Here is a 14,346-nt window from a genome sequence, read left to right on the forward strand (position 1 = left end):
TGTGACCATTATCTATTGACTTCTATATGAGGGTGTAGTGGGCATGCTCTGTGACTTGTGAAGAAGTCGCTTGTAAGCTAGGAGAACGTACGCTGGAGGTCTACACCAGGCAAGGTGAGGGTAAGTGTGTTTGTGCAAAAGGAGAGGGGAGAGAACAGGGGCCTGTACTCCGGCGTACACTGTGTCAGCAGCACTCTGAACATTATGTTTTGGAACCCCATGAATCTTGTATACGTAAACGTAATTTTCATAGTCCTGCTGACACTCTGAGCTTCTCATTGATTCAGCAGCACAAACGCTCTGACGGGGCCGGTCAGAGCTAGTTAGCTAGGGACGTACAATGCCCAGGACTGCGTTATATGTTGGATTTGTCTATGTTCCCTCTCTCTTTAGGTTATTACTGCCCGGCTATGACTGCAGTACCAGTCCCATGCCCGGCTGGCACATTTAATCCTATAGGGGGCGCTCTGACACTTGCCTCATGTAAGAGATGCCCAGCAGGGAGATACTGCCGCGGAGAGGCGAATACTGAGCCTGATGGTAAAGTACTCATCCTAAAATCTTTTTTCAGGGGATGGAATAAAGCTACTGTGTTGTTTGTTATCTATAGAAAGAAATAAGATAGAAATATCTATGGATAGAGGAATAGATCCAAAGACCTGAACCACTATCTTCATGCACAGTAGGAATTGCAGGATTGGTATTACATGTCAGTATGGCCGCCCTGCTGTCATATTATCTTTGTAGGAAGGTAAATTTCCTGCTTGCATTGATCTGTGATCACTGGCCAGGTAGACATCTTTCATAGCCCCATCTTACTGGGTCCTCCTTATAGAGCTCCTGATGAACGCAGGGTGGGGGCTCCCCGAACATTACCGCAGAGGTCGGGGCAGTCACATTTCTCTAATTTTATTGTCTGTAGTTAAATCCACAATGATTTTCAGCAAAAGCTTCATATGCTATATTATATATTACAACATTATTCCAGTATAACGTATCCTGTATCCCATATCTCCTTCCACAGGCCTGTGTTCTGCCGGATATTACTGTGAAGGCGAAGCAGCAGACAATATTCCTCAGAGGACTACTCGCTTTCCTCTCAATGGCCCTTGTCCCATCGGCCATTACTGCCCTGAAGGAACCCTCTCTCCAAAACCCTGTCCTGTTGGGACATTGAAGAATACAACAGGTATGTGCTCCTACCCAGATCCTCAACACAAAAATAATTTTAAGTGCCTGACTTGATTTCATGGAATACGGGATATCCACAATAAACCTCTTACAACACCTTGGGAAGGTGACTTTCCCTTCAAGTCAGTGTTTCTCTCCAACTAGGAATCTTAGAACATTCCCAAGCCAAAAATCTCTCCAAAACGAAAGAATACCCATCTTACTTGTTTTTATGGTATCCATCCACAGGGACTACCAGGGACATCCTAGAAATATAGAAGTGTATATGTCATGTACAATGTAAATGGATTTCATTATGTATTGCCTCTGTACCTTTCCTTGCTTCTCTTTTCTAGGTGGCTCTTCCGTGGACAGCTGTGTGCCATGCTATGCTGGGTATTTCTGTGCCAGTGTTGGTCTGAGTTCACCCACAGGCTTGTGCTCAGCTGGATTCTTCTGCCCGGGAAATTTCACCTCCACCAGCCCTACTGCTTTCCTGTGCCCAAAGGTAATAGGAACTCTTCTAAGGTTGCGTTCACACGTACAGGATCTGCAGCAGATATGATGGTGCAGATTAGAATCTGCAGCAGATCCACAACAGATCTGTAGCAGATTTAATAGCCCAGAATTGATTTGCTTTAAATCTGCAGCTTCAAATCTGCTGCAGATCCTGTACATGTAAACGCACCCATAGGGTGCTGTCACATGTACAGGATCTGCAGCAGATTTGAATCTGCAGCAGATCCGCAGCAGATTTCATGGTCCAGATTGGATTTGCCTTGAATCTGCAACATCAAATCTGCTGCAGATCCTGTACGTGTGAACGCTTGTTCAGGTGGTCCGGCAGCTAACACTTGGCTTCATACAGCCGACACTGAGTCTGTCTATTGACTATAACAGGGCAGCCTAGAGTCTCCCAAGGTTGTTGTAGGGCATTCATTACTCGGATATCTATGTCAGATCCTATTGATATTCCATAGACATATGGGACGGTGAACTCCCTTGTGTGTGTGATTCGCACATGGTCAGTTCCTGTTCCTGGCATCCTTTACTCTTCAGGACAGGACTGGTTTTAATCACCTGTTGTGGAGTATGTGCTTCCTCATTACTTGCTCCATTATCTGCAATATGTTGTGGTTTTTCCTGGTATTCTTAGTTCCTATTCAGATACTTGTGTCCCTGCTATAATAGCAAGGTTACTATTTATCCAAGCCCCTCCCTGATACACACATTAGTTTTAGGATCTGTGCGTACCCAGTGACCTCCTTCCACAACACAAGATGGAGTAGTATCGAGTTACTCAATGGTTTGCTTAGGTCATGGAATGTTATTTAATCTTTCTTTATACTTTCTCCACAGAAAATCAGGGGGGGGGGCGGGATTCAAACAAAATCATCAAAATATTGTTGCAGGTTTATGGTGGATTTTAGTGCAAAATGTAGAAAGAAAACGAAATGAAAAAAAAGGCAATGTGAACCTGCAATAAAATCCATAAAGTGTAGATCAGGGATGGGGAACCTTCGGCTCTCCAGCTGTTGCAAAACTACTATTCCCATCATGCCTGGACAGCCAACGGCTGTCCAGGCATGATGGGAGTTGTAGTTTTGCAACAGCTGGAGAGCCGAAGGTTCCCCATCCCTGCTGTAGAATATGACTATAGCTTTCAATTCAATAGGGAATAAATCCATAGCGTAGTTGTAGTTGCAATATTAAATGACACGTTACAAATTTACTGTAGATTTTTTTACGTAACATTATTTATAGTTTATTGTAGTGTAGTAATATTTACCGCTAATAAATATTGATTTTATTATAACATTTTTTCTTTATGCAAAAATGAACATTTGTGAAACTATAATATTCCCTTACAACAATTCACAGTGATAATAAACAAAACACTTGGTAATTTGTAAAGTTTTTATGGATAAAACATTGGTGAGCACCATAAATACTGACAAATACCAGCTCTCTGTGATACAGTGTAATAGATAGGGACTAGGTATACCTCCAGGTCAGCAGTCCTAGGGCTATGACCCCATTACACTTGAGAGGCGGCTGTCTGCGGTCACTCTGCTCAGTGTCTTGTAAAATATTAGATTATTTCTTTTATTACTTGCCCTGATGTCATCAGATCTATCAGTTCCATCACTGAAAGAATACTGGCGGGTGTCGCAATGTACGTCTGACACTAAGAACACTCGGTCTTTGGGATTGTCCGATGTGATCACAAGACCCGGTTATAGAAGACACAGGTCATGCAGCCAAAAATTACCATATTGCACCGGATCAAAGCTTAGTTACATGGCAGCACATAAGTCACAAGAAATGATCCAAGGTGGATATGTGGTTGAGACGTGAACTCATTTACTTTCTTTAACTGTGGTGCAGCACAATATAGCGATTTTTAGTTGTCTTCCTGTACTTATCAGCTGCTATATGTCCTGCAAAAAGTGGTGTATTTTTTCCAACCTAGTGCTCTCTGCTGCCACCTCTGTCCATGGCAGGAACTGTCCAAAGCACAGAAAATCTTTACGGTTCTCCAGACTGGTAAGAATACACCACTTCCTGCAGGACATACAGCAGCTGATAAGTACTGAAAGACTTAAAGGAGAAGTCCAGCGAACATTTTTATTAAAGTATTGTATTGCCCCCCAAAAGTTATACAAATCCCCAATATACACTTATTATGGGAAATGCTTATAAAGTGTTTTTTTCCCTGCACTTACTACTGCATCAAGGCTTCACTTCCTGGATAACATGGTGATGTCACTTCCTGGATAACATGGTGATGTCACTTCCTGGATAACATGGTGATGTCACGACCCGACTCCCAGAGCTGTGCGGGCTGTGGCTGCTGGAGAGGGTGATGGCAGGGGGACACTGAATGACACATGGCACTGGAGGGACACTGAGCATCCCTCTGCCATCATCCTCTCCAGCAGCCACAGCCCGCACAGCTCTGGGAGATGGGTTGTGACATCACCATGTTATCCAGAAAGTGACATCACCATGTTATCCAGGAAGTGACATCACCATGTTATCCAGAAAGTGACATCACCATGTTATCCAGAAAGTGACATCACCATGTTATCCAGAAAGTGACATCACCATGTTATCCAGAAAGTGACATCACCATGTTATCCAGAAAGTGACATCACCATGTTATCCAGGAAGTGACATCACCATGTTATCCAGGAAGTGAAGCCTTGATGCAGTAGTAAGTGCAGGGAAAAAAGCACTTTATAAGCATTTCCTGTAATAAGTGTATATTGGGGATTTGTATAACTTTTGGGGGGCCAATACAATACTTCTCCTTTAAGTTTTTAATAGAAGTGATTTACAAATCTCTGGCTCTTTCTTTTTTTGTGAACTACTTCTTTAAACGGTGACCATACCAGGATAGGTTTTTGGACAATCCATACACAGAATAGATGGTTTCATACACTGACAGCAGGAATATGTTACTTTTTTAAACAGCGGAGCTTTTTCTTTATTTTATAACATTTAACAAATCGTATTTTGCTGTTCAGGGTCATTTCTGTATTGCCGGATCCCCCTATCCTATCCCTTGTCCTACTGGGCAGCACCAGCCAAACACTGGGTCTCATTCTTGCACCCCTTGCCAGCCAGGATTCTACTGCCAGGAAGCAGTGGCCGGTCACCCGCAGCCCTGCCCTCCACACTCCTATTGCCCTGCAGGTATGTATTGTCACATTGTTCTCTGCCTGTAATGTTCTGTACTGGTATATTGGACATGTCACCCTGATAACCTATATTACATTTACAGGTACACTGTTTCCTGTACCTTGCCCTAATGGGACCTATACACCCCATAATACGAGTGGTCTGAGAGAGAAGGGTGAATGTCTGCCATGTCCTCCAGGACATTACTGCCGGTAGGAGCCCTGGATCACATCTGTATAATGCACTTAGTTACTTTTATGTCGCAGAAGTGTCTGTAATAAACTGTCTGTCAGATGTGATCATACTCTTCCTGCACTTTATAATGCACAGGGGAGGTAAGCTGCTGGGGCCTTGTGCGGCCGGTCACTTCTGCCTATCCGGCAGTTCGGAGTACACCCCGCATGTCCAGAACTTCAGCCGAAGCTCACTGACTGAATGTAACTGGGGGCAGATGTGTGCAGGGATCTGTCCGCCAGGTGAGTAATGGAGAATACAAGAATTTACAATCAGATCATATAGTATTTCCTTACTGATATTACCGTACTTGTGAGCAGTGCTTTTAGCATCTTACTAACTCAGCATCTCAGCATCCTTTCCATATATAAAATCCAGTCCAGTTTGCGGCATAGACTGGTAATTGCTAAAAGCAATAGATGTAAATGACCCGTAGCCCACCTGGAGTCTATGGTCCACCACAAGAAGTGCTGCAAGTTGTAGGCTAAGATGATAGTCATGAATATTTCATCCCTATGTCTCCGTCTGCTGCTCATACGCAGGCTTTTAGTGCAAATAACCTACATTACCATTGTCCTCATATTTGCTGTTCAGGGTCATGGGTAAACTTATAAGATGAAATTCTGCTCGGTTGTTTAGATTCTAGTATAAGGTACAATAAAAAAGAATTTAATGCAGATCTATATCAATAGCATAGGTGACATATTTGTGGTTGCTGGGGGCCACACCATTCATATGGAAAATGTATAGGGGCTTCTTAGCCCCATAGACTTGGTACATCATCACATACATATTCAAACATTTTCCCCATTGTTATTCATTGAGTAGGAAGAGGGGACTCTGGACCCCCAGTGTTTATCAATGGATAAGTTATAGGGATAAGTAGGGATCACTGTATAATTATAATTCCTGCCACTTTCACAGTCCTGTGTGAGTGGTCAGATCCTCATTCTCCCCTGCAGTCAGAAGACTTCTATAGAATCTATCAGTAAATCGTTCTCATCATGATCTTGTGTCAGCATCTTATGTTCTGTCCTTTTTACAGGTTTCTATTGCCAGGAAGGCACCGTATTGCCCAGCCCATGCCCACCTAACACAGTAAGAATCTCCCCAGGGGGCAGACACAGGGAGGATTGTGAGTCCTGCCCCCGAGGATACTGGTGTAAAGAAGGTGCTGTGTACATTAATATTTCTGTCCATAAATAAGTTTCTTTAGGGTGCGTTCACACCTACAGGATCTGCAGCAGATCTGCAGCAGATTTGATGGTGTGTTCAGTTATTTAAATGAAATCTGCTGCAGAAAATCAGCTGCAGATCCTGTAGGTGTGAACGCACCATTAAAGGGGTTATCCAGCCCTACAAAAACATGGCCACTTTCCCCCAGAGACAGCACCGCTCTTGTCTCCAGCTTGGTCGGGGTTTTGCTGCTCAGTTCCATTGAAGTGAATGGAGCTTAATTGCAAACCGCACCTAAACTGGAGCCAAGAGTCGTTTTGTCTCTGAAAGAAAGTGCCCATGTTTTTGTAGCACTGGATAACCCCTTTAATATCTATGGATGTTCACTGCTGAAGTGCGTTCTTTATGTAGGGGCCCTGGGGCCTGTTCTGTGTCCGCCTGGGTATTACTGCAGTGGAGGAAATCACACCAGTCCTGGACATACAGATGAACCACAGCAGTGCCCTGTTCACACGTACCGTGCCCTTGCAGGGGCAGAGAGAGCCAGTGACTGCCAGCAGTGCCCCCCTGGCTATTACTGCAAACTGCCAGGTAGGAAGCAACTATGGAAAATAGGAAACTTGCTGTGTAACTTTTCTCTATCAGCAGGTGCTACCGCAGTTCTGTGCCCTCCGTCCAATGCACACTGTGCTCCTGACAGAGCTCTCTTAGTATCGTGAGGATAAGCTATCCGCTCTCACTCACCCGCTTGCTTACTGCACCTTCATGTTGTGTCATAGCACTTGGCACTTCCTTGTCGGACCCTCTGCAGCTGGTATCTCCCTTCTTCTTCCTCGTCCATCTCGCACCCCCTTAGTTATCTTCTCCCATTCCTTCTTCATCTTCTTCTTCTTTTTTTTTTTCTTCCCCCTTTTGTCAGCCACATGTCTGCTTGACCTGCCTTTCATATAACATCTTCACATGGATTGTACCAATACTCCATCTAATGTAATAAAAAAGTGCAACTGCTAAACATATATACAATGTGTATTTTTTATTGTTAGGTATTGTTATGTTTGAAGACTATCCATGCCCTCCAGGGTACTGGTGCCCTGGTACAAGCGACCCATTGGCCTGCCCTGCTGGGACTTTCAGAACTGAACCAGGAGCTTCATCCATTCACCACTGTGAGATCTGCCCCATGGGATATTATTGTCCCAACCCTGCTGAGACTCTGGAAGTGAATATTATAGGATTGCCCTGCAGACCGGGCTATGAGTGCCCACCTGGTATGTAAGCTTGTGTGCCATGAAGCTGCATTTGACCTGAGCGGTCTATTAGTATAATATTGGCGATGTTGAACCATCCTCTTTGGGTGTCCTGTTATTCTCCTTTCCTAAGCAAGTCACCACTTTCATAATAGCATGTCCACCATTACAGTGTCCAAGGGGGTTTGAACCGTTGGACATTGAGTGTTCAGACAGCGGCCGATCAGGAGAACGAGCCAGGAGGAGTCCGTGTGGTGCAGGTTCACTCCTGGCTCTGTGTCCTTTTCTGATCTGGTTGGCTCCATAGACTTTCATTATGCGAAGCTCCAGGTCATATAACACAGAGCAGGGAGAGAAAATGTGCCCTGCAGACTTCTTCCGGCACGTTCTCCTGATTGGTCTGGACACTCATACCCTGACTGCTCAATTCTTTTTTTCCTGACCGATAGACTTAAATGTTACCGTCACTGGATTGTGTGCAGGTCTGAATATGTTCTGTGTGTTCAGAACCTCCCTGGAATGTACTTATATTAATGTCGTATTCTTGTATGTCTGCCAGCCTTCTACTGCTCTGATCTGAGCTGTCTATCCGCCGGTCCAAAGCCTCATTGTGCAATACTGTTGCTTCATACTGAACGACTGGTTCTGTATCTATTCTATCAGCAATTTTGTGCTTCTTAAATATTTGTTGCAATGACCTATTTCACTGGGTTACGAATAAAGAACAGAAAACGTGGCATTAAATAGCAATATAAAGGGATTAGCATTGCCTTACAGGAAAGCTACGAATATGCAGTATTAGAAAGCCAATGCTTTTCCTTCTGAATGACAGCGGCTTGTGCATCCTTTTTTTCTCAGATCTCAGACAACATTTGCTCCTCTTTCTCCACTCGCTGCCAGCGCTATTACATGCGCCAGCAGCAAGCAGGTAGGACACAGTGTGGCACTGGGGGCGGGGTTCGGCTGATCGCATGATCACTGCATTGTCCGGACAGCCCATAGAGGTTAGCGGTGGTCTGCTGCCGCCCCTCCTATTGCACGGAGCGATGGCAGCAGATTGCTGCTATCTAGATCGTTGGTCTTTCAACATGTTGAAAGACACTGAAAGACAATCGTGCATGTCCGCTGATTGTTGTATTCTATTGCACTAAGCGATTGTAGGCTGTAACGGTCAGTATCGGCCTAATACGGACAATAATCGCTTCATGTAATAGGGCCTTAAGACTTTTTTTAAGTGGAAAACGTTTAGGTTTACAATGACTTTTCCTTTTTGCTTTTGCAAAGTCAATGATGTCTTCATTCTTTGGACAGCCAAATCAGACAAAAGTCTTTAAAGGGAACCAATCAGCTGATAAGGTTTCCTGCTGCACTGTATAGCACTTGCCTGCATTATGTGGTTAGAAGTCCTGGCCCTATTCACACATCATTAATCCTGTTAGTAATTGCGGACCTGCAATTACAGACAGAATTCAGATGTGTATCTGTCCCCATGTGTGTAATGTCATACCACAGGTGGTTCCCTAAGTTTTATATCACCCAGGTAAAGTAACTCTCAGTTTTTTTTCACACCAAGTCATGTCAGCTTCAATTTCCACTACAGCCACTAGCTGTCTCACTCTCCCAGTCCACAGCTGCAGTGTATGTAAAAGGTGTAGCTATGTACAGACACCAGAGTTTCTGCTGCACTAACAAAGTCTTGGCCAGGGCCCTTGACAGGGACTGCACCTCTTTCTGTATGCTAAGGCAGACAGCCAGTATGCTGTGCTGAACCCAAGAAGTGGGGTAACTGGACAGTAGGACCACCCTTGTCTATGACGTGGATCTCTTCAGTCAGGACAGTGACACCCTGACACAAGGAAAAGCAGAGTGACTGATCCCCAGTAAGGCAAAGATGCTAAGAGCTGAGGTACCTTACTGACACTGATGCTCGTCCACTTGGGGATAGTCTTCAGTGGGAGCTCACAAGACAGTCTCCGATATTGTGTAGGCAGAAGGCGGTCAGAGCTATATCTAAACACTTCTAAACACATCCCAGCAGAGTACTGTTACTAATTAGACAAGGGCTCCTACCCGGTCCCTATACTACCCTTGTTTTCACTTTCTTCTTCTGCTGAAGTCTATTTCCAAGTTCTTATCAGAGTATTATCAAGTAATTTTGGACGAGCACTTGTATCCAGTATTTTTCCTGTCACATATTTTGTATTGCACTGTAGTTATTTTTCAAGTTAAGTTAAAGCACAGTTTAAAGTGAATGTACCATCAGGCCCAGGCTGAAGCACTGGAGGCAGGCCAACCTACCCCCAGTGGGAGGAAACCCCCACCCCTCCTTGATGCGGCTGCATTGATTCTAATGGAGCTGCCTCCTAGAGGGGTGTGGGGGTCCTCCCACTGGGGGTGGGTTGGCCTGCATCCAGTGCTTCAGCCCGGGCCTGATGGTACTGTACATTCACTTCAAGTCGGGACTCTGTGTTCACTCGCGCCGCACCTGCACCTACACCTCGCACCTCACACCAGTTCTACCAGGGTCCAGTGCCTGTGTCTCCCCGGGCCACGGCATCTCCATTTGCACGGACCTATTGATTGAAATCATGGCACTTTAATTGATCCGTAGCAACTACAGATGTGTACAAGGGTCTATTCAAATCAGTGGGTACTGTACTGTCTGCAGCTACGGATACAGATCTTAGGAATAAAAGAAAATCTTCCAAGTTATGTAGTAGTAGTGCAGAAGAGGAGAGAGCATCACTCATCAGTATCCGAGTAGAACTGCCTTTCAGGGATCTAGGAATGATGTGTGAACTGTACTATTGTGACTGACAAACAGAGGCTGTTACATTGATACATGGAAAAGAGAATCAACTTTACATCATGTGGGATTTTATTGTTCCAGGTTCTATCCGTGAATCTCCTTGCAGAGCGGGATCATACTGCACGGCGCGCACAGGAATCCCACCGCTATGTCCTGGAGGCTTCTTCTGTCCTGAGGGATCTACCACCTATAACACCAGTGCACAGCTGTGAGTATGTCCCATCCATTGCTCTGTATGGGCCATCATTTACCATCATATACAGAGGAAGTGTAATGTCTGGTATGTAGTTAGAGTGCTCTATGGAGGTGTTCTTGGCCTTTAGATGGACAAAGGGTATATTTCCCATTCTTTGCCCTATATATACACAGGGGGAGATTTATCAAACATGGTGTAAAGTGAAGCCAGTTTCACGTTACACCATGTTTGATAAATCTCCCCCACAGGACGTATGTACCCAACTCTAAAATAGGATGAATGTACCAGAACGTTGTGGTGTAACTGTACACATCATTTTGTCCTTTTACAAGATATCTTCTTTTTGCATAACTGTTTGGCAGTAGAATACCCCCCTAAATGCAGATTACACTACCACTACCACAGAGCGCGGCTCTGGAGGGACTAAACTTTCATGAATTACATGGGCAGTCACTAATTTCAATGGGCGTCATGTAGTTATTTGGGAAAACTCTGTGGGGGATCCCCCTAGCAGATAATAAAATGCTCCTGACTAACCTTTGGGGGTCTCATCTTTGTCTTCCAGGTGCACTTTCCCGTTTTTCTGCCCCCCTGGTAGCATACGTTTGATGCCCTGTCCAGGGGGCAGCAAGGCCGTTCATGGAATCACCCTGCGGGATTCGGCAGAGACATCATGCAGTAAATGTGGACCTGGGACCTATCGTAGTGCCAGCACCTCAGATGTCTCATGCAAGCCATGCCCTGCTGGATACAGCTGTCCTCAAGGTAAAATGAAAAGCAATCAGCTGACCCCATTGCCATGGTGGCATCACGTAATGCCTATGCTGCAGCAGGGTCAGTGCAAATTGGGCTGCTTTCACTGTGTGATTCTACTGCAAGTCAGTGAGAGGATGATGGGAATCCCCCTCTTGGTCTGAACCAAAAGACCAGTTCTACCACTACTTGTGCTGATTATATATTTGAAGCATTGCAGTACAATGACTATATGGCTATTTATATGAGTATTTAGTTGTTTTATACACTTTTACACCTTTATGTTTTGTTTTTTTTTTTTGTTTTTTTTCTTCCATTTTTCTTTTATTTGTTTTCATATGCTTTTGTACCGCACTCCCTAACCCTCTGTGTTGCTGCATTGTACTATAAGGGCCCCGGGGCTTATGTATTTGTATGGTTTATGCTTTTAATGTGTTTATGAGTATTTTATCCTGGACTAGACAGAAAGACATTTCAGGTTTAAGATCTTTTTTTTTTTATTATATATTTATACACATTTTTATTACATTTTATTACAATAAATTGACACATATTATCAGATTTTGCTTTGAGGACTGGTATGGTTAAGAATTTTTTTAGTTACTGTGTACATTGGATGGTGTATTCCAGTTAACCTCAGCCAAATCAGATACAGGTGAGCTGCACCTTACATCGTTACTGTGCAAATTGGGCTATAGATCATGTTCCTTTGGACTAAATGCTTCTCGTGCTGTTTATCATTCACTCCTTAGCCTGATAAAAGGGCTGCACATTGTTATAATTTAATTACCACCTTTACCGGGCAGAATTCTAAATGCAGCTCTGGATGTGATCAGAGTAAAAGACATGAAATTTGGGTCAGTTCAATAAAATCAATGCAAACTTAATGTTATACATAGATATGAGCTGTAACATGATGTTCAGAAACGCAGCTACACCCTTAACGTTTAACGCCAGCCCGTTCTATATATACAATATACTCGAGGGGAGAACGTGTATAACCTTGTGCAGACTCCTGGGCAGATCCTTCTCACTGTGCCCTGGTGCACTATAGGGTGAGAATATGTCAGCACCTGTATATCAGGTTATTGCTCCAGATCTGCCCATGTGCTAATAATGTAATATCACATGGCATTACCTCTGGCCTGGGTGGATGACACAGCGGCTGCTTCATCCATGACCCTGAGAGGGTTACATATGTTTTTTTTATGTTGTCCCTTTTAAGAGAAATTTGTTGTGTATAATGTACACTGGTAGACCACTATATTTCATCACTTTCACGGTTAGATCTTCTTTGTAGACCTGTTACCCTGGATAGCAGCTTGCAGTCCAGTGATCAGTTTTCTGTGGATCAGTCAGTGTGAATCTGCATTAGATGGAAAAATCCATTGATCTAAGTAGTTGGAAGCTAGACCTGGTCATAAGGTAGACTAGTTGAGGTCAGGATCTTTCTACCAACCTTGGGGAGTGTTCTCATATACTGGTGTGAAGAGAATACAAAGAATAGTGTGATCAGGGAAAAACAACCAGCAAGAGCAGATCCTGTGGGTAGAAACAATTTGTCACTGAAAGGGATCAGAGGAGAGTGTTGTGAAAAGTTCTGAGGACCAACAAGAGCAGTCAGCATATTGCAGACAAATACAACTCTGGTGCCCGACCAATGTGTCCAAACCCACAACTCTCCACTCCTTAGCACGAATGGGATTTAACGGCAGATGACCTGCTCTAGCGCTATGGTGTATGGAGGCAGTAAGGTGAGAGTCCAGGGGCAAAAGAGAAAAAATCTCTGAAAAGTGGAGCGAAATCAGATGAATCCAAATCTCTGTGCAGAAACATGGCCACTCAGATGGATCCATATCTCTGTGGAGAAACATGGCTGGTCAGATGGATCCAGATCTCTGTGGAGAAACATGGCCACTCAGATGGATCCAGATCTCTGTGGAGAAACATGGCTGGTCAGATGGATCCAGATCTCTGTGGAGAAACATGACTGGTCAGATGGATCCAGATCTCTGTGGAGAAACATGGCCACTCAGATGGATCCAGATCTCTGTGGAGAAACATGGCTGGTCAGATGGATCCAGATCTCTGTAAAGAAACATGGCCGGTCAGATGGATCCAGATCTCTGTGGAGAAACATGATCGGTCAGATTTATCCAAATCTCTGTGGAGAAAAATGGCCGGTCAGATGGATCCGGATCTCGGTGTCATCCTAAGTAAAATGATGAATAGTTGATCTTTTAAAATGCCACTCCGAGGATGATAAATGTTTTTTTACTTTCCAGTAGTAACATGCAATTACATCTCTATGAGATTTACATTCAGTCAGTCATGGAAATGTATACAGAAAGTGACTTCCAGACCACGTAGCAGCCGCTGTGGAGTTTGGGCAGTGAGGTGGGTGATCAGAGGGTTGAGAATAACATCATATTGGGGATCTAAGGTTTCCTGGTAAGAAAAGGATCGGTGCTGCTGTTAGTATAGCATGTTGCTGCCGGGGTGTTACATGTATTTTTCCCAGAGTGTTGCTTTAAGAATATTAAGTAACTTATATTCTGCTGAAATGATGGGAAGGCATGTGATATGGGTGTGTGCGGTGAGTTGTTTGCTGTCAATAATAACCAATATGAACATGCAAAACTCTATGGGGGAGATTTATCAAAGGGTGTAAAATTTAGACTGGTGCAAACTGCCCACAGCAACCAATCACAGCTCAGCTTTAGGCAGTGCTGAAAGTAAAGCTGAGCTGTGATTGGTTGCTGTGGGCAGTTTGCACCAGTCTAAATTTTACACCCTTTGATAAATCTCCCCCTATATGTTATGCGATGCTGATTGCTGCAAAAATTACATTTTGTTGTTGCATTATTGCTGGCACTCCAGTGCTTGGTGGTTATGACTTCTGGCAGCAAAAACTTCAACCCCAGGACACTGTGTTGGTGGAACTGTGTAGTACAGTGCTTTTTGTGTTCCCACGATTACAGGGCCCTTACCAGGAAGTCTTATGGTTACATAGGAGATGCAGTGTGTGTGTCACCACATCAGGGGGAGGACGATAAAAGACAAAAAAGGAGTACAGA

General features: G+C 44.1%; 1 protein-coding gene across 1 annotated transcript in view; it reads left to right on the top strand.

Annotated features, from left to right (window-relative positions):
* The window catches only part of LOC138769436 (uncharacterized), a 60,126-nt gene that overhangs the window by 1,856 nt on the left and 43,924 nt on the right, over positions 1-14,346 (top strand). The window contains exons 2-12 of the mRNA XM_069947920.1: positions 394-540; positions 1,025-1,189; positions 1,527-1,678; positions 4,701-4,869; positions 4,958-5,066; positions 5,185-5,330; positions 6,134-6,259; positions 6,676-6,855; positions 7,308-7,532; positions 10,402-10,528; positions 11,082-11,281. Coding sequence (XP_069804021.1) covers positions 394-540; positions 1,025-1,189; positions 1,527-1,678; positions 4,701-4,869; positions 4,958-5,066; positions 5,185-5,330; positions 6,134-6,259; positions 6,676-6,855; positions 7,308-7,532; positions 10,402-10,528; positions 11,082-11,281 — 1,746 coding nt within the window. The remainder of the gene's footprint in view (positions 1-393; positions 541-1,024; positions 1,190-1,526; positions 1,679-4,700; positions 4,870-4,957; positions 5,067-5,184; positions 5,331-6,133; positions 6,260-6,675; positions 6,856-7,307; positions 7,533-10,401; positions 10,529-11,081; positions 11,282-14,346) is intronic.

The sequence above is a fragment of the Dendropsophus ebraccatus genome, chromosome 12, assembly GCF_027789765.1.
Source record: "Dendropsophus ebraccatus isolate aDenEbr1 chromosome 12, aDenEbr1.pat, whole genome shotgun sequence".
Taxonomy (NCBI): Eukaryota; Metazoa; Chordata; class Amphibia; order Anura; family Hylidae; genus Dendropsophus; species Dendropsophus ebraccatus.